The 27,194-nt window shown below is 33.8% G+C and overlaps 1 protein-coding gene across 1 annotated transcript in view; it reads left to right on the plus strand.

Annotated features, from left to right (window-relative positions):
- Nucleotides 1–2,127: 2,127 nt before the first annotated feature.
- LOC119644739 (putative uncharacterized protein DDB_G0271606) overlaps nt 2,128–27,194 on the plus strand; it is a 63,111-nt gene continuing 38,044 nt past the window's right edge. The window contains exon 1 of the mRNA XM_038044458.1: nt 2,128–2,155. Coding sequence (XP_037900386.1) covers nt 2,128–2,155 — 28 coding nt within the window. The remainder of the gene's footprint in view (nt 2,156–27,194) is intronic.

A 27,194-nucleotide genomic window follows, 5' to 3' on the forward strand; every position in this document is an offset into this window, starting at 1 on the left:
CTTCTATTTTCAAAAAATAAGGATTTGTTGTAGAGGCATCTGGGCATTTTAGGCGTGCCCTTTGAAAAGCTTAGGTATATTTGCATTTTCGCTGACGGGAGAATGTTTATCACAAATGCTACTAAGTTACGCAAACAGACAGATGGACAGATGGACAGACGAACAGGCGGACATGTTTGGGTGTATTCCAATTTTGAAACTAATTAAGAATTTGCATCCTTTGTGGAGTTTTTGAGGCTTGTTCCTGCGTTTTATGAAGGTATTGAAAAGATGATTAAATTGTGATACACCATAATATTGGGTAGGCGTGGTTAATTTTTTGCATTTTTCCGCACAGATTCTACAGCATCGCCCATAGAATATTCAATCAAATTTTTATGCATTTATTTGCTACGCTTTATAAGTAATAAGGAAAAAACCAATTTTTCATTCCCTTTGAAAAACATAGTTGCTACCGGTTTACGCGGTGCTGTGGCCGCGTCTTTCGACCGATTTTGTCCATTTTCAATACCAACCTGTATGCGGGAACTTTTAACATTTCTGTCAAATTTTAAGTCAATAGCTTCATTTTTGCGGCCAGGAGAATGCTTATAACAAATATTACACCGGTAGTTAGACGGACAGACATGCAGGGCATGGTTAAATAGATTTAGAATTTGATGCTGAGCAAGAATATGTACATTTTGTTGGGTCTCTGACACCTTCTTCTGGGCGTTGCGAACGTTTTGGGTATAAAAATTCGTATTCTTTTCAAAAGAAAAGAAGGCGGAGGAGGCTGAATTACGCTCGCTAGGTTAGATAATAGCTGGTACCATAAAAACTGTGTCAAGTTCCAACAATGTTGCTTACAAATGGAATGATGAAATTTCACTGGTTAGTATATTGGCATATTATCTCAGGACATATGCCAAATGCATGAGATGCATGGTCTAAAGACACTCATATACAAGTTGTTTGTCCAGCAGGTTGTATATACAATATTATTTTTTTTTCTTTTTTTTTTTTTTAAATTTTTTCCAAATGACTTACCTTGAAAATCCGCGATCAACGGAAACTATTTGGGGGAAAAAAAACCAAGAAAATGAAAAGAAGACTGAAGTTTTTCTTTTAAATTTTATATCTCGCTGCCGTGTTGTGCTATTACATTGCATTCCAATATACATACAGACGATATACATCTTAAGGCGAATAAATGATTTATATAAGAGAGACTAAACTATGAGGTGAAAATGTTTTACAAGAATCTTTAAATTATTTCAAGCAGCAATAAATACTAATTAAACTGTCAACAATACGTTAACACCCACTTCAATTGACATGGTATGCAAACTAATAATAATGCTTCGTAAGTAAGGAATAAGAAGGAAAGTAGGCAGCAACAATAAGTGCATTCAGTCCATTTCGTTTCAGTGCATATACATCCACACAAAAAGTATGTGGAAAAAATAGAAAAACATAATAATAATAATAATAATAATAACACAAGAAAATATTTATATACCGTTTAAGCAGCATCATAAACCCGCTACTATTTGTTTCGTTACATATATATAAATATATATATATATATATATATAAAATTTTTGTAAAAATTTCTAAACTATATAATTAAATGCAAGATTTCCGCGGGAGCTTTAGTTTAATGCTCTCTTCTTCTCTTTTTTTTCTGTTTTAATCACGAAAGTCTGTTTATACTCATTCTTAAATTTTATTACATCCATAAATAAAATACGGTAGTGAGTCAAAGTACTTTTTGTTGTTAGCTGTTAAATGTTTTTCAGTTCCACACTAAAGCGATGTCTGCTCTCCGAAGGCTCTGCACCCTACCATTTTAGATATTTTGGTTATCGTCATAAGAATGGCGGTCATATGTTGGGTCATCCAGTGTATCCAGAATGGTATTCGGCGGACACGGCAAGAAACTGAGTGACATCAGTCAGTTCAGTACTGGTAACGTTTATTAGACAAGCTTCGATCATTTCATAAGAGCTTAAGTAATGTAACATATCAAAAACATAACATAGGCACGCCCATATTTACAGATTTGTACTAATTAGGGCTGAATTTACGAAATATCCGGCCAATGACAAACTTGAAATTCAAAATCATATTTTGTGATTTGAAAAGATGCAGGACAAGTATCAGGCGGATGCAGGTAAATTAGTTATGCAATTTTTGTAGTTTATCTTGTGCGTGATGCGTACAAACATTTGACAAAGTTAATGTACCGGCTCTGTGTTGAGTATCTTGACACTCTTGTAGGAGTGTATTTTCGTATGTGGGTGTGTTTACACTGTTTGTATGCTATATATATTTACAGATTCCATAGTTTCATGACAAACAGAAATAAAGTTGTTTATGAAATTCAAAACCGCGTCATTTTTGAGTTAATTATCGATATCGATAGCCTCAACTTACGTATCAATTGCGTTTAAATTGAACTGCATGCACACATTGTAAAAAAATCCAGTATTTGAAGAATTTAAAAAGTTCTATAGGTGTTGCACTCTGTAACATTGTCTAAACAAGTTAATTGATTTACTTGATATATGGAAATGATTTATTCCTTCGCTTGGAGACAGAGACGTACACATAAACACACACACACACACACACACACACACACACATAAGCAACCAGCTGGATGAAACTCCCATTAACATGAAATCTCTTCTCTAGGGTCGCACTATTTCGCGGGTGCACTGGATTCTTCGCTCGGGCACATGTATGAGATGGCGACGATTATTCAAATCTTTTTATTTGGCCTTCATTGCCGCATTTATCGAATTGACTACAACTGATAGGCTTGTTGATGTACGTTGACATATCGAAATATAGAAATTGTTGACAGCACACGTTATAATGGAAGATTAAATAGATGCGGCAAGAAAGATTAATTTATTCTAAAATCATTTCATTTAACAGAAAGCACGGAAAAAAACCCACAAAGACTCTGATTCAATTTTTCTGTGAAAGTAATGGTGAGCTAAATACACATCTTTAGAATGATTCCGGCATAGAATACTTTCAAATCGATATAGCTATCAAAAGAGTCTGCGTGAGGGTAGGACAATTTGTCATCCAGGTGCGAAATCTGTACAATTAGTGATACTCTACTTAGTTATTAAGTTTAACTGTTCGAAAATAACGTGTCATTTGGCCGACTGTTCGAGCTCTTAGGGAACTAGTTTCATTTTCTTGCTACTCTTCCAATTAAATATATCAAAAACATTTTGAAAATTTGTAAAGAAATCAGCCAAAGACTCTCTCTCTCTCTCTCTCTCTCTCTCTCTCTCTCTCTCTCTTGCCTACCAAGATTAAAAATACATCTCTGATATGACTTTGACGAAAATGATATGAATTCCTTTGTGTTTGGCAAGAAAGTTATATTCGGCTGGGGAATAATCTTGATCATGTCCTACTCTTATGTATAGTTACAGAAAAGTGACTGGGATAAGATTTATTTCCACCTTTTAGTTTAATTGCAACTGCAAATGTAATTACAAATGCATATATTCTTAAGCACACTGCCACCTTCTTAGATCAGAAGCAGCGTGCGGTGTTCGGCGTTAAGGAATGTACGCCAAACACAGATAGCCGCACGTTCGTACAGGATATGATGGGACGTTTCGACGTGCGAAGAGTATGCGAGATTTGTACCCAGTCGAATAGAACTTTCTTACTTGTTTTAATTCTTGGCGCTTAACAACTTTGAAGAATATATTGCCGTCATTTTAAGAGACCAATTTGCTTTTAAGCTTTCTCCTTTTTGCTTTCGTTTCAGGAAAATTCAGACATCATCATCAATGTTCCTATATAAAGTATTCCTAACAATTACGAAATATCGTCGATAAACGTGATAAAATATTAGAGATAATTTAATGTCTTTGAAGACTTAATCTCTCAGATCAGAGATCTCGGACATATTCAAGGAAAATGTCTCTTAATCCAACTGAAGCAGTTCGAAGTTTACTATATTTACGATTGCTTTCTAACGAACAACATTTCGTGGAAAACGCATTCACAAACGGAAGAATGGCCGATGGCTACGGTCATCTCTTACAGAAGACTTCGTGTAACGCAATTTTCCGTAATTCTGTAAAAAAACTAAGTTTTAAGAACCGTGAAGAATGAGGAACATGCCTGGCAATTTTATTTCCCTTAGCAGCTGCTTCAGGTGAACGCCGCATCGACTGCATCATTGTTTCTGGCACCGGACTAGGTTCGTGTTTGCCGGTATTTCGGCGTCAGTTAATATCGTGTGAAAACGTCGCCGACTGGATATGTCGTAAATTTTGAGTCTCAGGGAAAAGAATTTTCATAATATACGACTATCGTCATCTCATGACATTAAAAAAAAAAAAACATTTCTCTTCTCCACAGGTATTTTGACAGTTTTGATGTTATAAAAAGTACTTGCAGTACTTTCAAGAGAGAACGTAAATTAAACGCTTTGCTCTGCACACACATTCTAATGTCATTGAAAAGATGGATGCTTTCACGAGCGGTTCAGGCGGTTTATCATAGTATTTATTTAATTTTAATAACAATTTGTTGAAATTAATTTAAATAGAATACGAAATACCAGTGAAAAAATGAAGTATTATGTCCTACAGCACTTGTGTTACAACGATCGCCTCTGACTTACTATCCGAATCGATCCAAGCCTATTTAAGCGTCTGCTCGTCTTGCTTTCTTGTGTTCAACCTACCAATTGCAATTTTTGAGATATTCTGATGATATTTGCTAGCCCCGTATGTTTTAATCTGAGGATGAACGTAATCGAAAATTGTCCGGGTCGAACCACTTTTTCGACCTCTCCTCACATAATGCTTTATTTTCAAAAGTTGTTATATGAAGTGCTTTAAAGTATTTAATGGTGCGTCTTGTTCCGCTATAGGGTTTTTATACCCCCCGTCGAAGGACGAGGAATATATTCATTATGTGAAAACGTTTGCAACGCCCAGAAGTAAGAAGCAGCGACGCTACAAAGTATATATATTGTTGATCGGCATCAAATTTTAATTCGATTTAAGCACGCCCTGCTTGCTGTCTGTCCGTCTGTCCGTCTGTGTAATGTTTATTTTAAACATTGTACTGGCCGCAAAATGGAGCGATCGACCTCAAAATTGGCGGAAATAGTGGAAGTTCTTTCACGAAAATTGGTATTGAAAATGGGCGTTTTTTTATTTATTTATTGACGCTTATGCAATCCACGCAGCCACTAAGGATAAAAAGCTTAATTGTTGTTAAATTGTTTAAATGTGGTATTTTCATTATCTGCGCAATATTAGAAGACTCTTAGGCCAGCTCTCATCCTTCGGTTATGGGTATAATACAACGTACTACAGAGATATAGATAACAAGACCTCCAAAATCAATAAGTTGCGAAAATTGATACTGGCGTGAAATTAACCTAACGCACGTAGTCCATCGTCCATACCTCATTGTGTGCTATATTTCAATCGATTTATATAAGAGCTTTAAAATACTGTTACGAAAATTCAACATTTGATGATTTGTCGATTTTCTAAGAAAGGAAATTTTAAGACATGATAAGTAAGACCAAGTACACGTTACCAGCCTCATGCAGCTGGCGTTTGACGAAAAGACTAACAACACTTAGGAGAGCATTTAGCGGAAAATGAAATTAATACAAAGGAGTGGATTCAGGAAAGTAAAATCACCAAGAAGCACGTTTTCGTTATAATACATTTATCATCCTGTCATACGTACGTAGCAAGTAAAAAACAATAAAAATCTCTATGTAACTTTATATAAACTAAAATATTCAATTAAAACGATTTTGCTTATCACACATAACATACAACTCTGGGGAGTAATCATGTAAGCAGGAGATTGTTATCGTAATTGTCGACTTGTTTTTTTTTTTTTTTGGAGACAATTGATTATCGCCAAGAGACTAATCATATACCATTGTCGTCAGCTTACCAATACTTTGTAAAAAATGAGGACCAAATTGATGTATGTTTGTTTTATATAAATAAACTACATGTGGTAAACAATAAGAAGCGTATAAAATGAGATGAGTAGAAAATTATGTTGAATTTGACAAGTGCAAACAGGTAATGAAATTAAATCCAATGTTGAAATATTTAAGCTTTTTATTGTAGGAAAAGTTAATTATTATATATTGTTTTCTTACAGATTCTCCATAAAAATGAATGCTAACCGTTCCTGTTATGATATATTTTTTGGCGACCAATTCATTAAACTAAATTTTCGCTTCCATACCTGTACGTCAAACCTTTTGCTCTCTTATGCTCATATATATGCAAATAAAAAGAAAATACAGTAAATAAAAATTTCACTTTCAGTATTTATTTAATTTTTATGTAAATTTTTGTTCGAGTTCCAAGTTTAAAAGTTATTTATGTTTTTAAGATTGTTATGTTTACAAATTTCGTGCCAGCAATCTCTAATTTGTTCACTCAAGTCAATTAAGGTGCTTTCACACAAACATCAACAGCATTGTCTACATAGGTTGCTCGTGGAGTGGTGGAGTATTAGACCGGTCTGCCTCCACTTTGTACTGGACGCAAATGTTGTGCAGCGTCGCACATATGTTTCCGATTTCATTACAGCTTCTCTGGGCTGTAACAACTCTTTTGCTTTTTCTATAGGGTACGCCAGCGACCTAGAGAAATGTTCAAAAACTGTAGCTAGAGTTTGAAAACACTAAATACTATCTTCATACCGATCCTTGTACACAACAATGCATCTTTCCACAGTGTTCCTCGTCTTGTAATGGATTTCGTTGTTCTTTGCATTTTTCTTTTATTGTTAAACAAAAAGTGTGGTCGCTGCAGGCAAGCCATTGGTAACCTCCTGAAGTAACCAACTCAAGTCATGACTAAGCGCAACAAGGACTATATATATGTACTCCTCATAACAACACACATATCAATTTTTTGAAGGACGTAATGAAAACGCACTTTGGAGACGCGGAACTTCTGCATAAATCTACATACATCCATATAACATAAATTTATGCGTTATTTGTAAATTTTAGAAATAATTTACTTATTCATTTTGAGTTAGAGCTAGGGCATCGAAAGCATCTTGCAAAGCCTTTCTCACTCGTTTCATGGTGATGCTTTTCTTTGCGTTGCGATTGCCATTGTACTTCTCTTCAATGCACAAGCATAAAAGGAAAAGGAAAGTCACGATACATTGTATTGGAAATGTGCGGATTGGTTAACACTGCTAAACTTAGCCCGATATTTAAAGAGAGAGGTGTGTTTACTTTTAGTACATTTTTTATTTTTCTTTTTCTTCACAATTAACAAATGTAATTTCGGATACACTTTATTTCGATTACATTTTTTTAATTTTTTTAAGTAAGTAATTCATCTTCAAAGACATGTTTTTATATTTCTTTTACAAATTCATTGTCGACAGATTTGACGTAGCTCAGAGAGGGTCAATTGGCGACAATCACCAGAAAATTTGCTAACATGATCAGATTTTATTGGTGATTGTCTTTTACTTACATGATTACTTCCCTGCTAAAAACTGTGTTATCTTCAAACTAGTTCGTGTCTCTGCTAAGTTATATTTCGCAAAATTATATATGCAAGGAATGTAAGGAATCGAAAAACGAGCAAAAAAACTATAAAGAACTTCTTTTTGTTTGTTATTTCCTATCACATTAGATATGTGATAGGAAATAAGACAATTTGATTAGAAAGTGTGTAAATACATGTTGTGGCGAGATAAGACTAATAGCGGAGTCTTCTGGCTTATATGGCAGCTGTACCCGATTTGGGTTTTATATTTATTAAAATTATGAAATGATAACAATGGAGGCAATAGATTTTGTTTTAACTTCTTTGTTCTTCTTTCTCTTTCATTTGTTCTCCACGCTTTGCTTGTCGTTTGAACGCTCAACTAACTAACGTTTATGAATTTCGTGTAAATGGATATCTTGGACACAGACAGCGAGTAATATTAAAAAAAAGCGCAAAGCAAAACCGGGATGTGAAATGAAACGAAAACATATCTACAGTGCATTAAGTGCAATCATCGACTGAAACAAAATGTGTAATTAGAGCAAGTTCCTGCATAGAGGTAGCCTTATATGTTACAAAACAATTCTATATAAAATCATTATTTGTAGAATTAAATACATTTAACAAAATATTGTATGAAGGATATGGGTACCACTAAGAGCAGTAGAGAGTGAAGAAATGGCAGCGAACAGTAAATCGCAGAGAAACGCAAACAAACAATATTCAGTCGTTGAGTGGAAGGAGAAGAAGGGAAGGAGTTCGAATCAAGTTGTGAAATCGCACAATTATTATGTCTTTTTTTTTATTTTTTATTTAAATATATTTTATATTTATTTTGACTCGAATTTGAACTACTTTCTAATAAACATTTACATGATATAATGAACTTAAATTATAATATAAGAAATGCTATCATTTTTATATGTTTCATTATATGAAAATAAAAAATAAATATAAATATTTCTGTATATGGGCGGGTTATGGGCGATAGGAAGGAACAGCAGGAAAAATGTAAAAAAAAATTAAAAAACATTCCGAAACTCCATACAACAAGCATCTTAAGGAGAATCTCGAAATACCAATAAAGTGCTTTTCAAATGAAATAAATAATGAAATTTCACATGGGAGGATTTTAACGTATGTAATATGACACGAACCGTCGTATTAAAAAAGCCCATGTTCACCCTCTCCGTTATCCCTTCACATACTATCCCGACAACTCGACCACCTTCACACTTTCACTCTTTTTCTCATTACATATTACGTGCAAAGCGCAAAAAAAGTTGCACAAAAAAAGTAGCATAATCAAAATATGTCGCACAAAACAAATAGCATAATCAAAATATATCGCACAATATAAATTGCACGAATTAGAAGCGATTAAAAAAATATCACGCCAATGTAGTGTTCGTAAAATAAATAGCGCAATCAAAATATGTCGCACAATATCAATTGCACAAATTAGAAGCGATTAGTGTTCGTGTGTAATATAAATACGACAGTTTGATTATCGTTTCTACAAGCTTTAGCTAATGCATAGAATAGAGTTTTTAAGTTAGTGGAGACTTGAACCAAAACAGCAAATATTTTACTTTGCACGAATTCAAAAATGGTGTAAATATTTGATATTTTCAGTGCGCAATCTATGCATGTGTAAGTGTTTAAAATTATTAACGTTTAATTTTTCGTTCCGTTAAAAGCTCTCGTAATTATATCATAATTAATTTGTGCACTGCAAACACTGCAATTAGTTTCAACAACTTATCTATAAAAGCCGTATTTCTTATCTATTTTTGTTGTTATTGTATTTTCTTATCGGTTATAAGTAGTTTACAGCCAGTAACAGAAAAGAAATATTTGCAGCAACAATTACCATAATAATACAATCTACACAAACATGTGCTGTTCAATGTTATCAACCAAAATTCTCAATTTTTTTCGTTTCATCAGTTACTTTAAAAAACAATGAAAACAAAAACATAGCAACAAAATTCGAATGAAAAAAAAACAACGTTTTTTCGGTATTTTGTACTTCTTGTATACGAAAGAGAAAATATGAGCAAGAGGCTTACAAGCGTTATGAAGAAAAAGTAATGGAAATTTCTTCCTTTGTTTTTGTGCCTTTGATGCCCTGTTTAAACGCTAATTATTTCGTATATCGAATAGCAAACATTAAACGGACCAAGCCAAGTGGGTTTTTCCTGAAGTGTGTCACACTATTCGCCAATGAATATTTTATTGGAATACAGCTTACGTGCTGGTTTCGCTCCATCGGTTGCAAAATTTCATCGACTTTCTCGATCAGAGCGAGCTGCATCTTTAACAGCAATCTCACCGTATATTTTACAAATTCTTCGGTATGTTTTTGCATGTTTTACATTCTTTTATGGTAAAAAAGCAAAAAGCAAAAAGGAAGCAAAGTGTTTCTTCAGATATTTCAGTATTGCTATTTAGATGAGTAAAGAATTCCCCGCCAATGATTTCGCGCGGAAAGAGGAGGAAAAACTTTTCACACGACCTAATATTTCCTTTAAGGTTCCTCGTAGACTATCTTAGGCATTTTAGGTTTACGTTAAAGAGCTATGTGCGAAAGTGCGAAATGTATTATGAACTGACTTTGACGTCATTCTTTAGATATGTGAAATGTGTAGAAATTGTCTCGAAAGATCTACCAGCCAAAGAATTAGAACAAACTTATTGCACGTGCTTTTACACACCTTCAGGTATATGAAAAAAAAAATGTTTTTTCATAAATAGATGAAAAGAATTATAGCGGCACGGCAGTTATCGCATAAAACTCTTTTTTTTTTTGTTTTGGGTTTTTGTTTTCAGATGATCGCTTTACGTTAGCATCTCTAACGTATCGAAATTCTCAATCGATTGTTTTCAAAGCTCAATTCTGCAGTTAAATACGTAGGGTATTTTGAGAACATTGATAAAAGCAAAATAATAATGACAACGACTTTGATTGCATTAGAAAGTTTACTTGAATTTTTTGAAAAAATCGAACACATGAGTTATGAAATCGCCTATAATTTGCTAATCAAAAAGAATTCTCAACACTATCGTGGGCCACGGCTCGCCATCAAATACCCTACATCAGCTTACAATTGTTTATGTAAGCACTTTTCCAACGAAGACGTTATGTGGGAGGTGGTTGAATTTCGTCATAATATCCAAAAAATTAAATACGAGACAGGCGGCGGTACAGACGGACAGACAAGCTTTGAGAGTGATTATGAATCGGTAACTATAATAAACTGTGGGTCTATCCCAAGTCCATCTGTGTTGTGCATGCATCCGTATAAACCTAATACACCCTTACATCATAATAATGTATGTGTTTTGTTAGAGAATATTAGGTAAAATTGGAATTTAAAGGCGAAGCGTGTTGCGCGCTGCATCCACGTCCAAAGTTGTCACAATTGCAACGTTGTTGAGATATGATATTTTGAAATAAAACCGTTATGTAAATTAGACTCTCCGTTGCGGTAGTTGTACACCGATCTGATAGTTGGTAGAGATCGCATACACAATACATTCGAATGAAAGTGTGATCCACGAATTATTTGACAGTAAGTTAGTAGTTAAATGGATTATCATAATTGATTGTAAGAACCAAGTTTATGTTATTAATGATATAATAAATGTTTCGAACAGACAAATTGGCAGACAACATAATAGTGAGTCCGTTCTTGTGCTTGCACAGGTTACCTCAAGTGCTCAATTGTCTGTTTTTGTTTTTTTCTTTTTATGTAAATGAAAGCAAATGAAATGTTCACATACGTACAAACGTACGGGTGATGTTAAAGAAATATCAAAATTTTGCTACAAACACAATGAGACTTTTCTAATCTCTTCTGAGAAAGCAAGAGTTTTGCGGAAAATAAGAACTAGCGCTGACTACATAATACAATCATCATTAAATGAGTTCAGTTAGTTTAAAAACAGAAACGCCAGTGAGAGGTTGCAAAAATTTTAATCAAAAAGATTTTTTGTTTTTATTTTAAAATAATTTATTTTCAAAACAAACGTGCATATGCACATATATATATGTCTGTCAAAGAAAACCTTTATACGAGGTATAATATAATAATTAAAACGATAATAATGATGATCGTATAAAACAAAGTTTTGTCGGTTTTGTCGGTGAAAAATCAAATTTCCCTGAAAATTGAAAAAAAAAAAATAAAAATAAAAAATAAAAATTCTTTAGAAATAAATAAACAACAAACAAGTGTGGATTCTCTAATGTATTCATCTTAGAGCAGTTCGAACGAACTTAGCATTAAGATCTCGCACTGTGTCTATTAGCATCCGACAAGGGATACATACGTCTTGTCTAATATTCTTCAAAGCGCAATTATACGGATTGGAAATCTCCTAAAGGTATATATGTTCCTTTATCCATTAAGAATAATAAGCTTGATTTTCATCATATATTGATCGGTTACCTTGTTCACAAGTGATCTATTATTAAAAGTGAGTATTACGTTTGCGAAGTATTGGTTATACATGGAACCATTTCAAGGAAATATTGCTAACGTAAGCATTGCAGTGTCTGCATATGACTCTTTTTGGCAATTGTCCGTCCATTGATAGATGCGAATGATACTCACTCAAACGGTTCTCTAACATTTCCATGCCGTATTTCGTAGAGCGACTTTTGCAGCATGTCATTTGAAGTCTCCCCTGAGATATTTAAGAAGATAATAACCACAAAGGGTCAGATCTCGAGAATGCGAGGAGTGATGCAGCAGTTCCAACATAAATTCATGCGATTGTTCTTTCCGCTCTAAGTAAACTCGGCACCTTCGCGGCACTTCGAAAATAAGTTTCTTATAAAAAATCTCATGCGAATTTTGCTGTCTTTAGGATATTAGCTACCCCCATAAAACTTCACTTTTCAATTGTTGAAAAATTTTTTGCTCTCTCTACGTCTTCTTGGAGTTCATTGTGTTCAGTATTATCCGCGTCCGCCAATAACTGGCAATTCTTTCATGTCGACGGATACGAGTTGCCATAATACTTTTCATCATGCACTCAGTTTCAATGATATCTTTCCCGTCATCAAGGAGCAAGGTGTCTCATTAACATACGAAGCTCGAATTTTTCACTAATTTTGAAAATCACAAATGTCGTGTCACGAAAACGATTGTCGTCAACAAATGATTGTTGAGGCTATCGCTTTGCAAAGAATAACATGTCACTTTTTCTATTGGACATATCGTTATATGTTTTTCTTCCCGGTAATTATTGACCGATGTATTACGTAACTCCCTCAAAAAGAACCCAAAGTGTATTACGTTAGATTTATGGAAGACGAGCCTGAAGCATGCGTTTATAAGGAAACAAAAACTTTATAGTCGGGTCAAGGCCGACCATTAGGTACTCTATTCCCTTTCGTCTGAAAATAATTCCTCATTTATTTTCGTGATAAAATATCAACAATTATGCCTTAATTTTATTTAAAAGCATGCTTCTTACGGGAGTCCAAAGCAAATTTAAGAAAATTAATTTTCCTGCCAAAGACTTAATTATTATTCATCTGTGTTCGCCATAAAACTAAACTAAAAGTTAAATTTTATCGCTATACAAACGGACCTACGTAGTCCAAAACACGTTACAATTAATTTCTATCTCAAATTACTATTGTAGATCAATTTTCATAAAAAAAAATATTGGAAAGAAGACGTTTTAAACATATGATGTCTTAATTTCCGTCAGACCCTTTAGGTACATTGAGTCGCATAACATAGAGACTATCATGATCCAAATTTAAGATAGTTCGCGTTTACGTCAAACAACTATTATGGACCAATTCTTAAGGTGAATTTTGGAAAATTCGACCGTCTCCCCACATAAACGATTACCTTTCGTACGTTTCGAACGGTTATATAGGAGAAAGTTGAAAGCGTCGTCCAATCTGGTCCAAAAGTTTTCATATCAATTCAATAAGTCGAAATGTGATTAATCAATGATTTTTGCTAAGAAATTTTATAAACTGTATTGTGTTTGTTATTATTATACAGCAACATTTCCAAGAACGCTTTCGTCTAGAGCTTTTTCCAGTCGGATTTCGTCCTTGGACTATATCATATCGTACGTAATACCGAATGTCATCAAAGTAAGTAGGAAAATTGCGACATATGGGTTGAACAACATAATAGCTAACCAGATGGGCAAACGAACAGACCGACCGAGATGCTTTGATCGATTAAGAAAAGACATGCTTCTGAATCGATCGCTATAATAAAATGTGTGTGGGTATAACTGAAGCTAAGCTTTGCGTATACCGGCACGAAGGCAATATATCCGGCACCCTGTACGCCACCAGTGAAGTTTAGGTATAAAAATAGAAGAAAGAATCAAACAATTAAAAATTAATACAAGGTTAACTTATTAATAATCGACAAACTAGATTTGCGAGTTTCACTATTCATGCTAAAATAAAATTAACGCGGGGATCGTTTAACAAATGCTCGAAAAACCAAGCGACCAATTTGACGACATACATTTATATTATATACACATATATATATATATATATATATAGTGAATATACGCACTAAAGCGCGCTATGTTCGTTCGCTCGAGAGATGTAACCTGCAAAATATGCTCATAATTATTAATTTGATTGTATTAATTAATGCATATATTTCACGTATAACTTTTAGACAGAGCTCCGTCTGCCATTACCGCATACTACAAGACATCATTGTGTACTCATGCATTTGAAATTCGCGTTGAGATGAACACCTTATAATTAAAGTAAATTAAGAGAAATTCTTTTTTTTTTTACAAATTTTCGCGGGATTTTCTTCATATCATTCGTCATCTTTCGTGCGTCTAAGTCTGCATAACGCTTTTTAATTGCTTTGCTAGCTGTGCTTAAGATTAAGAGGAAGAGCCCCAGGCTTGTGAATCATTCATTTACAAGGATCGCTTCGGTAGTCGCTTAAGGCATCGATAAAAATTTTTCAAGTTTTTTTTCAAAATACCGTTAACTCGTCTCGTGCTTGAACGTTAACTTTTACCTGAAACGGAACTATAGCTTTACTATATAGTCAGCGTCTAAGGAACGCAAACAGTACGCGAATTTTGTCAATCCATCACTAGTATGTAGATGTAGCACTCGATTAGTACGGTCTATATATAAAGCTGACTGTAACGCGATTTAGTTATGTCTATATAAAGGTCTGTTCTAAAATAGTCTGTTTTTCTCATTTTTTATAGCAAAGGTTTCAATCGAAGGTTTAGGTTGGCTTCGGAGACCCCATGAACGGTACGTAATTCTGATCAGTGCCAAATTCTAAAACAATCAGACAGCATGTCCCTCTGTCCATTATTCCGTCTGCGTGATGGCTGTTTAAAACATTCTCCTAGCCGGAGAAATGAAGCTGTCGACTACAAACACGGCAAAAACGTTGAAAGTTCTTGCACGCAGGTAGGGCACGCCTACAGTATCATGTAAACTGAGAACATTTCTGCTTTTCAAAAGGAATGAAGAGTTGCCTTTTTTCTCATTACGCATACAACTACAGCATATAAATCTGCAAAATTTTGAGCTCATATTCTATGGGCGATGCTGCACCACCTGTACAAGCATAACAAAAATTTACGTGATCTACCCAATATTATAGCATATCAAAATTTGATTTTTTTTGTAATTTTTTTTCTTGTCCAGGTTCAAGTTTGACATGTACCTAAACATGTCCGTTTATTCATCCGTCCGTCTATTTGTTTGCCCGACTGTGTGATCTACGGTAAACATTTTCCCCGAAATCGGAGAGAATCAAATCAAGATATCACCTAAAAATCTTCAGAAGAATCGGAAAAATTACCTAAACTCCTGAAAGGACACGTCTACAACAAAAACTGTATTCCGTTTTCGTCTTAATTTTTTTTATTCATAAGCTACCAACACTTATGGCATATTTCATATTTTTCTACTTTTATTCTGAAGATTCCAGAAATCCGATATCATAGAGTATGCGTGTATTTAGCTCCTTTCCTGATACGTATAAAAGATTCGGTCACGTCCGAATGCGCTGGTCTGTCTCTGTATTCTCGGTAACTTTAAAGATCTAACCGTTTTTACCTGTATGTCCATCTATGAATTAATGGAGTTTTTTATGTTATAAAAGGTGGAATTGAACCCTTTGCCTAGATATGCCTCAAATGTCAGCCGCCTGCCTGCGTCTTATTAACGTTAATTCATGTTCGCAAGCAAAGACTCGGTTCAGACATCGGTCGACTGTCTATATATATGCAAAAGTCGTTGCATCACACTCTCTGAAAGCCACTCAATAAATAATTCTATATAAATAAATCTATTAACTAAGGTTCGTCCTAAGAGTCGTCTACAGTTTACTTCCTATTACTTTATATTTACCAAAGACACGAATTCAGCGGAAAGGGCAGAGTAATAGTATGTCGAAGAATGCACGCCATTGTCGTAACTCGAGAATAGAATGTCATAACATTGTGTAATATGTCAAATGTTTCCTTCCGAATAAATTAAAACCGCCTGAAAGCATTGAAAAGTTTTTGAACTGGCGCAGACATGGAAGCGCCCATATTCAATTCCAAGAAGGTCTTTCGTCAAAATGGCGCTCGACAATAACACAATAGTACAAATGGTAAAATATATATGCATATTCAGTGTTCTTTAAGCTGTCCATTACGTATACGTTTGGAGGTATATTTCAAGGTCTTTCGTACGATTTTCGGTTTATTGTTGTAGGACTTACTGTTACTAAAAATGAAGTAGGTGGCTACAGTAGTTGAAAGGAAGGCATTTAACTAAAACATGTGTTTTCATATGGTCTTGTAAAAATCAAATGCAAACATGTCTTTGATTAGTTCTCGGAAAAGCCTCCCAAGTCCCACTAGCTGTCGTATTACAGACCTCCAATCGTCAAAAATCACCCTCAATGTCGATATGGATAACAACAATGTACAGCCGGATTTAGGTTAAATCATTTTGTGTTGTTACTCTCTCTCTCTCTCTCTCTCACTCTCTATTTCTCACATACTCTTGCGATACACAATAACAGTTGATCTCACGTATGGCGATAGCCTGAGAGTAGCCGAAATTTATATAGAAATCGTAAATCCTTTGTTGGCCATTTTCGCATAATGTTAATACCCTACACCAATTTTGGTACAGGGTATGTTGAGTTTGTGCAGACGTGTAGAACACGTGGAAGGGCTTAAGATAGAACTACCCCATTTATTATACTGATCGATTCAAAAAATGATTTTATTTCTAAGCCTATATGTCCGTCTGTCTGTGTGTGTATCCGTCTTATGGTCGCTTAAGGTAAATTTGTATCCAAGCTACAGATCAGTTATTAAAGTTATTAAATATTTTGATACCGACATGTTTCGATCGAAGGACCAATGCTCGCATCGATCTACAGTTTTCACCACTCCGCCAGCAAAAAATTGCAATTTTCAACAAAACTTGCTGTGTAATAATATTTCGAGATTTTAAATTGCTGGAGCAATATTTTGAACCCCCTCTAATATAACCGTTCCTACACAAAACAGAATTTTTTATATGATAAAAAGGTGTAATTTTAAAATTTTAAAATTTTCATAGTGAATTGGTTCATAATAGCAACCTAACAAAGAAGTCAACCTTACCGAATTTGAACTACGTGGGTCGATTTGTTAGAGGGCACATAAACATATGGAGGGATTCCTCCAATATACGGGTTTTCATAAAAAGTATGGCTTTGCACGAAACTAACGGCGAAGTGATGTAGGGTATCTAACAGTCTTACTTTCTTCGCTCTTGTACGGACGTGTCTGGCCAAATCGAGTCAGCTTCGACTGGCCACAGAAAATTGTAGCCACTTAAAAGTCAATCGCGTGGCAATGGATGGATGTCTCTATATAGATTCAAATGCACGTACGTTCAAATTTCGCCAATGAGTCATGAAAGTAAAAAATTTCTTTTGTTTTTCTTATCGTCGAGCCATTATTAGTTCAATCGCACGCAGTTGGTAAATACAAGCTGCTTAGTAGAGTAGTGAGTGATTTAATTTTAGTAATTACTTCGCTGAACTTAAGATTCCTCTTTGTCCAATTTGTCTATTTGGTTACATTAAGCAATTTTGTTATGCATCTGCACTTGAATCAGTTAAAATGCTTTAGAGGAGAAATATGCAAGTGTAAGGTGTAAAAAATAACTTTTTAAAATAATAAATAAACAAAAAAGAAAGAAAAGACTGTTTTCAAGTTTTATTGAAGAATTTTAATTAAATTTTCTTTGTAATTTCTTAAAAAAAAAAATGCATATGCATAGCATGTGCAACCTGTTTACACAGAAATTAATAAAAATTCTTTGTTTACAAAAGGAATTCAAAGGTTTGTTGTTTGTTTTATAATTTTCGTTGAATTCTGTTTTCTTACAAAGTTTAATCAATTTTTCAACTAACAAAAGTTTTTGCCTACGCGAGAAGCTCATATGAGAAGCTTTCGAAACTTTTATAAATATTTTTATATCTTTCTCGAGGTTGTTGTATATGCTAAATTCATCATTTACGCGCATAACATTCATGCATACCCTTGGCCTTCATCACGCTGCAATTTGAAGCGTCAAACAAAACTTTTCGATGGCAAAACTATCTTCTACTTATGTAATGTTTTTTTTTTTTTTTTAGCCAATAAGCTTAAACTTTTTTTTGTTTTTGTTTAACGATTTTATGGCTTTTAAGATATTCTTTATTCTTTTGACTACACACACACACACACACACACACAAGTCGGCTTACGCGGCTTAGTGTTGCGAACAATCCATTTGTATGTACCTTACTCTTATTGCATAATATATTACATGATAATTAGTATCGACTATTAAATACTTTACATAATTTCATTTAACACACATTTTCATATATACATATATATCATAGATTCAATACGAAAAATTATACCCTTTACTCCATACGAAAGCACAGCTTTCAAGACAACTCTTCTATTGAATGGCATTCAAAAGAATTTATCTACGCGGTCCAAACTTTGTATAGCGCATTTTCACACCACATCCTTACTATGGAGAAATTTTCAGCATCATCATCGTTAAGAAATAGAGCCTTTTGTCTTACTATTTTCGAGAACAGTTTACACAAGAGGAGGTTATGAAATATTAGCCTATCAGATTAAAATTCTCCAATCAGTTTAGTAGGCCTAAATACTGAAATGAGATAGCGACTTCTGTTTAAATAAAATATTTTCATCAGGCTGCCATAGCAAAATTTCATCAAAATATCGCGGAAACGTCCACCTGCGCTCTTGCTTGAGCAGAATGCACGGACGAGACAAACAGAATAAGCAATAATGCAAATGTGTGGTGACGTGTAAAATAAAAGCAAAAACAATTTAGTATGTAACTGTTAGTTTTACCATTTCGCATATAGCTCATAGGCGAAATTATCGCAACCTCAATCCTCGCTAGAGGATATCGAAAATTATTAATCCTCGTTTCTTATCATTCCTCATATCTAAGTAATGCAATCATTATGAGCCACGCTTGAAAAGTCCAACACACTTGGACAATTAGTGTAAATGTGAGTTCGAAACTTACGTCACATTGTACGTTAGCTTTGAATTGAATGAAACGAACACAATTCCCTTTCTTCTATTTGACGGCACAAGCTGAGATCGAAGCTATTAAAAGAGACGTAAGGAATTTATAATCAATAAAATCAAAGGCCAGAACACCCAACCACAATCCTGGCACGCCCACAAATGACTTGAATGTTGCATATTGACATTTATCTCTTTATACTTTAATACGCACTGACCGAGAACTTGCGAACAAGCGAAAGTTGCTCCATACAAGAATCAATGTCCAAGTTACCTACTCATGAAGATATGAAAAAATTGAACGCATCGTTTACATCGTTCTCGTCCATGAAGCAACCAATTTCAAATGATAAAATTTCTGCGCTCATGTAATGTAATGTTCTTGGATGTACCTCGCAATTGCTAAAGTTGCGCCCTAAAGCATGCTATGAAGTTCATTTTGTTTTGATTAAACAAAAATATTTTAGATACGCTGTCAGGTTTTCGCTTTAAATGTATTACTCACAAGTCCTCGCGCAATCTGTTCTCTTGCTCTCATTGCAAACGATCGTAAACAATTTTGTATCGAATGCCGGGCTTATACCAATAGTTAGCATATGATGTGTAAGATATCTTTTTTTTTTTGTTTTTGCGTTAGCTACAATAAACTCTGCGCAATGCAAAATTGCTTTAGAGAAAGATATTCAAAGCGAGATGCACATTAATGCATGCAAGAAGTCCGCGCAATCAAAATTTCAAAATGATGGGCAAAGTGACAAAAGTGAATAATAATAAGCTTCGATAGTTTATCTATCGATGGCCTGGAAGAGAAGCTTATTGTAAGAGGATGGGTATGACAAACAAATTTTTGGAAATAGTTAAACGTGGTATTAGGATCAAGGTTATCAAGAATCGCTTGAACCTTTGACATTTACTGCCTGTTCATGGGTGTAATACGCATGCCTATGCCTGCATTTGTACAAAACTCACACTTATTTCACTTTAGGAAGTTTTGTGTTGTTTCCTTTTGTTATATCCTCATCTGATTTGTCCGTCTGTCCGTCTGTCCGTCTTGTTTTCTTGTATTTAACCTATAGGCTACAATTTTTTGAGATACTTTGATACATTTGAAGTTGGCTACGAGCAGACTATTTCCTCGGCCATTTTCCACATAACCGCTTATTTTGACGAGAAGTCATATGAATGATTGTAGTTTCGGCCATGTCCGTTATAGTGTTTTCACTTGTTTATGAATTATTGTCAAGATTTTCTAATCAAATTTTCTTTGGATTATTTCGTGCCAAGTTGGCCCCTGCGATATCAGGACCTTTACGCAGAGCAAACATTTTCAAATTGTATAAATTTATCCCGATAGTAACGCCTTCTTCTATCGTTGCATCGCATTTTGCCACATTCTTTTAAGAACGCTTATCATACCTTCTACTATTGAACGAACTTTGGAGTGCACTTTATTGTATGAAAATTTGTGTCCATTTCCCATTGACAACGGTCCTATAGCATGTAAGACCCCATGTCTCCAAACTGAATCATCTATAGCATTATTTATAAATATTAAATTAAGATTTTTGATATTTATAAATATACACGTATGTATTAACTAAGAATTCCGTTGTATGTCAATTTTAAATTTTTTCTGTTTTTTAAACTCACGTCCGGAAGAATTTTTTCAAACGGAACGATCGTGAGCAGTCGCATCATATTTAATAACATTGTGGACTTTGTCTTTTCCTCCTTTGAATGGTCAGATGGTTGGCTCTTTACAAAAACTTGCCTTAACTTTGAAGCGACTGCCAGGATTCGTTGTTTCTCGTTGCATGGAATTGAATTTTTATTCGCAATTTTCTAATGTTTCAGTTAAAGCTTGAAAAGTGCTTATTTGCTTCACTTTGAATTTAAATCAATTAAAAATTATTTATTCGATTTTTTTTTTCTTTTATTTCATCGTTTGCTTCATCTTCTTTGTTATTCGCACACAAATGATATCAGAAATACAACGTTGGACATGAAGCGAACAAAAAAATCGTCTCATTACGTAAACGCGCTTATGAACGTCTTCTGAGGCAAACATCATTTGGAGCCCATGATCTTCTTCGTGATTATATGACTTCAGTTGGAATAGAATTTACTTATGTGCATTTAAAGCATTCTAAAATAGTAAAATAAACATTCGTCACAATAATCGATTCCTTTAAACCGATCCCAGTGTCCATATATTTCACCCCAGTGTTCAATCTGTAGTCCGTTCATACTTGTCTTAAGAAACAAAAATGCCTGTCGGGCTATGATACGAAACGGCTCTGTGTTGTGACGGTGGGCAGTGAATGAGTTGATAATAATATCATGTTATATGTCTTTTTAATTTTTACTTCTTGTATATGTAGAGAAAGGAATACAAGAAAAGCTATCAAAACAATCAAAATGAATGGGATAACTAGAACTCGTTTAAATAAAATCCCATTTATTTATTCTGCCATAGGTTTTCAATGTTGCTCTCGGAATCTCAAAAACAAGGTTTGTTTTTTGCATTATATTGCGAGTAGATTTCGCAAACAGCAGTTGATGGACTCGGATCAATGGTTCGAGACAAAACGTTGTTACTACGTCAAAGAGCAGGGTGCAAATTGATTTTCCGGCATCAAAATGCTGATAAGCTGAGCAAAAGATCAATTTCATTGCTCTTTGCCAGCACACACCTTATATTTTCAAGATGCCCGTCCTTTGGGAGAGTCATTAATTTTCGTTGCTTGAGTTTTTTTTTCGTAGTCATCCGAAAGTACCTTGATCCCAAGGATAGTTAAGACAAGATATCAATCGTTTTTCTTTTTACCGACATACTACACTTTACAAAAATATCCACTATTGTCCTACAAAAAATAGTAGTAAGAAAAGTATTAAGAACAAACAAAAAGAAAGGAAAAAGCATGCGACTAAACCTAAACCTATCATCATAAAGGTATCAATAAAGTCCGATTCTAAGAAAAAAAAAATTGATTTTTTTTTTTCTTTCAAAAAATTGATTTTTTTTTTTCTTAAAACAAGTGTGTAGCGACAAGTGTATAACGATATCTTTTATAAAATAATTCTCTCTTTTATTATTTATTACATTGTTTATAGTTTTTTTAATTCTCTTCGTAAATTATTTTTCTCTTTGCAGTTTTTTTTTCTTTTTTGTTGTTGCCTCCATTTCTATGGTGCCAAGATAATTAACAGTAAGGTAGTAAGGTAAGTGTAAGTTTTGCTCTTCTTATTATTACTGCAGCACGTAAGCATAGGTTAAGCATAATATAAATGAAAACAATGTTATTGCTACTAACCGTCTAAAAGACTTGTTTAACTTTATCATAAGTCCTCCTACATGTTCAAATTTATTGCTAATCAATAACGTTCTTAACTGATGAAAATTACGCTTAGCATACAAAGTTATAGCATAAATATTTTATATATACAGTTATGTTTTTATAACCATCACCGAAGCATGAGGAGTATATTCATTTTGTCAAAAGCAGAAGAAAGCTTTAAGCAACCTACAAATTAATTATATGCTTGATTAGCGTCAAATTGTGAATCGATTTCAATATATTCACCTGTTTGTCTGTCCGTCCATGTTAAGTCTGTTGTAAACATACTCCTAGCCTCAAAAATGAAGCTATCGACTGTAAATTTGGCAGAAACATTGCAAGTTCTTCAACGTAAGCGAGTGTCGAAACTAAGCTAAATCAGCAGAAGGATACGCCTACAGTGCTATGCAAAGTGAAGACACATCTGTTAAAAACTCGGTGATTTTTGGTTCATTATTAAGGAAACTACGACAGATAAATCTTCAAAAATTTAAATATATATTCCATAGGCAATGCTCTTGTATCTGTAAAGAAATGAAAAAAATCGGCCACGCCCATTCAATTTTATATTGTGTCATAATTTAATTTTTTTTTTTTTTTTTTTTTTTTCAAAACCTTTATATAGAGCTCCGAAGGAAGTTTCATAACTCCATAGAGTATATAAATTCTCGGCAAGTTTCAATTTCCATTCATTTGATCATCTGCCCGCCTTCGCTACCGTGTGGTATCGATGATAGCCATTTTCCAAATCGACAAGATATTATCAACATTTGACATATATGTACAATCGCCATTTATTAGTAAAATGTTGGGCCACCATTTGCACATAGAACAAGTGAAATTCGTCCCGGCAGATGGTCACTCATTTACTTAAATATTAATTATTTATTTTCAACATTCACTTCTATTTATACGCACAATATTCGCTAATAAACAGGCAATCAAAACTACATACTTTACGGATGAGTTGTGCAGTGAAAGCAGTGAAAGACTATAGAGTGAATCGGAGTATACACGTATAGCACAATTAATTTCATTTATCTTAATTCAAATATTAGTTTTCCAATAGGACTTATGAAATTTGCTTACCATCAATAGCATAAAGAGTGAAAAGTAGAAATAAGTACATAGTACATATACATAGTTCATTAACAGCGGTTCCGTAATGAGGGCCGTTTACATTAGGACGAACGATTTAATATGAAACAAATAGGTATCAAGAGAAAATTATAATACAATGGTCGATGTCGTGAGTATCTCAGGTTCGTCTTATAACGAATTCAATCGTATAGCGAAGCAATCTTGATCGTGTAACATACATCATTAAACTGTTTGCATAGCATGCAGAAAGGAAAACAGAATTGATAGTTAGTCCTGCATTGAGACAACCTAGGACGAAATAAATTGCTTGAGACTCCTGACGAAATGTTAAAAACAAAATTCCTGAACAAAACTGATGACGAAATATCGAGTTTGAATAAGTTTCTTCGAGAAGCCTATTCCAAGGATCAATCGTCTACGTTCAACACTAGGTAAATCGATCAAAAGTACCCGACGTTCATACGGACATAAACACTACAGTGCTTGTTATAGCATCCCATTCTCTAAACGAGACTAGACAAACAGAAATAATCATAATATCGACAAAGGAATGCTAATCAGTAGATGAAATGAGCGAGGCATGTTCCACTAATACATCCAAATCTTTCGATCATCTTTTAATAAGAGCAAGTGACAACCTAGCTTTACTCACCACTGATTTCACCTGCAGATTAAACATAAACTATATCCACATCGTTAAATGCCAGCACCGCGTGCAAAAGCTCATCGTTTGATTTATGATGGAAAGGGATGATGTTGGTAGTAACTGCACGAGTAAGCCGTTCGGCGATATGTTTATGCTGGGCCTGCAGTTGGTTTTCACATACGTCTGAGTAGCAGTTTTTCAGAAAATAATCACCAACATGTTCGGATTATTTCGCGTTTTGCAAATCAATTCAGGCACTCAGCCTTCGTAAACCGATTTTCAGTCCCGAACTGACCATCACTGACAGCATATATATATATATATGGTCTTATCTTTTCTTTTTTCTCTCTTTTATCTCAGCTTTTGCGATCGTTCGGGTAACAAAACCAAAGACGGGCCGATTGTCAGTGATTTACACTAATTTAGAATTTTGTAAGGATCAAGCATATAGTCTACATGTGCATATACAGTGTATATAGCATATAGACAAAGCCGCAATATTCCCAGTCACCGATAACGGGTACAGTAGCAATAAACTGTTTAAGCTGGTGGCCATGCATTACATACATTACTTTCTCTAAATTCATTGTAATCATGTTAACGTTGTTTCCGTTGTTTAGTTCGATAAAGAAATAGGGAAAGAACTCTTACAAGATTTAGTGGCGAACAAGGATAAAGAACGTAACAAGAAATTATAAATGAGCTTGAGAATGAATTTGAATGCAATATTTCTATCATCGTTCCTTCTTACGGAACTGATCGATCTTCGTGTGCTTGTTTTTTGGTTGCGCCATTACATTCTCATTTAAATTCAGAGAACTTCATAACTTTTCGACGCGAATATGCTGCAAAAAAGAATATGCTGCATAAAAAGATTCTCGCACTTGCTTTCGGAACGAGTCAATCTCGTGCTACCTTTTCGCTCTTGCTTTCGAAATTTTTGCTATAAGAAATTAAATTATCGTAAACGTAGCTCTCGGTGAAAAACTCTACATATAAAAAAAAATAAATAAATAAATAAATAAATAAATAAAGCATTCTTCTTGGTTAAGTGTTCAAAATTCGTCGTTAATGGTGTCTTGCCTTCTTGCCCTCAGTTCATTCTCTATACCACCTATATTTATTTATTGATAGCAACACAGCTTGAAAGAAAGGGGTGAACCATATTGATGAGTAAAACTCAAGCGCACTTCAATTAAATCATCAGTTGGTAAGTGTCAAGGAAAATTTAAAAAAAAGAAAAAAAAAAAAAAAGGTATGACGTAAAAAACTAAAAAATAAAAAAGGTAAAATAAAATCGAACGAAATCATTTTCTGACATTTTTATTTTTCTTTTTTATGCTTCGTTATATCTCCTATCCTCGCCCTACTGCTTTTACCATGTCATTTAGTTTATATTTCAATTACGTAACGAGACATTTATATAAATTATTGTGATTAATTAATGTTAAATTGTTGCTAAATTTATTAAAAATTTGCAAAATTTGTTGTTTTGGTTCTTCTCCTCCCATTCTTGGATTTTTTGTTTTTTTGTTTTTTTTTTTGTGTGTTTTATTCGTTTGTTTTCTTTTTGTCTTTTCGTGATATGTGCTAAATAATAAAAAATTGTGAATTAAAAAAATATACTCAAAAAGTTTTAAAATAGACGGTCTAGAGAGAAAAAAAAAAATCTAACGTGCATTAATTTTCGATAATTACAATTTATCTTTTCCTCTTTTTTTTGTTTTTTTTTTTTTTTTTTTTTTTTTTTTTTTGTTTTTTTTTTTCTTGATAACAAACATCAATCAAAAATCAAAAATAATAAACTATATATATGTAAATATACATATATATATACTTATATAAATATATATATATATATATATATATTAGAAAAGAAAAAAAATAATTCTGATAAGACAGATAGGAAGAAGTTTGGTGAAAACATTTTGATCATTTGCTTAAAATCCAATTTTGTATATATCGTGGCATTTATATCCGTTTTTTAATCTCGTCGACATTAAAATCGCAGCATTTTCATTTTAATAATCAGCTACAGGCATAAACGCGCACATTGATACACGCACCTATACATCTATTAAGACGCACAAGTTGCAATAATATCTTGAAACGATAAGGAAAACAAGCAAGACATTTAAGAATTCCGAAAAGGAAAAGTAAAAATATCAACAAAACGACGTCAAAATACAAGACATGGCAGCTCATGAGAGACCTTTACGGGCTGATGAAATTTTTTTATTTGCAAAATATCTACAAGAAATTAAGTAAGTCCCCCTCGATATCGTTACTCATTTAAAGTTTTCGCATAAATTTTTGCTTTCAATTCCTTCCTGCAAGAGATTTAATATATTCATTACAATGATAATTATAAAGAGAAAATAAAGAAAATGAAAATGAAAACGAAAACGAAAACGACAACGAAAACGACTACGAAAACGAAAAGAACAAAGACAACAAAGGAACATCAAATGAATAAATAAATGGTTTTGTTTAAGCGATTCTATGATTTGAGGCTTTAAAGCAAAAGTACGGAGCATGCGCGGCATACTAGGCGACCTACTACACTAAATCGATTCAAATTGATTCGTAATATCAGATTTTTAGTGCAATTTGTGAAACTCGAAACACTTTCCTATCAAATAAACATTCATATGGATATGCGCTCAAAGGATAACTTAAAACGAATTTCGAATACTTAATGCATAAGTTATCGCCCACTAAATATTATGTGCACGCGTTTAATTAGAGTAATTCAAGCCACTTTGCCACCCAATTTGGGTTTTGAAAGAGGGTCTGTCTTTTCACAGTTGATCTAAGTCGCCTATATGTTAAAGGTAAACTTTAGCTTTTTAAAATTAACGTAAGAGGTTTCTTCTGCAACTTGCTCATGGAATTGAATCAAGCGCAGTAAGCAGTAGCTTCCGCCTAAAAACAAGGCAAATTTCTTTCTTCTTACTTTCTCTCTCTCTCTCTCTCTCT

The sequence above is a fragment of the Glossina fuscipes genome, unplaced genomic scaffold (assembly GCF_014805625.2).
Source record: "Glossina fuscipes isolate IAEA_lab_2018 unplaced genomic scaffold, Yale_Gfus_2 0, whole genome shotgun sequence".
In the NCBI taxonomy this organism is placed as follows: domain Eukaryota; kingdom Metazoa; phylum Arthropoda; class Insecta; order Diptera; family Glossinidae; genus Glossina; species Glossina fuscipes.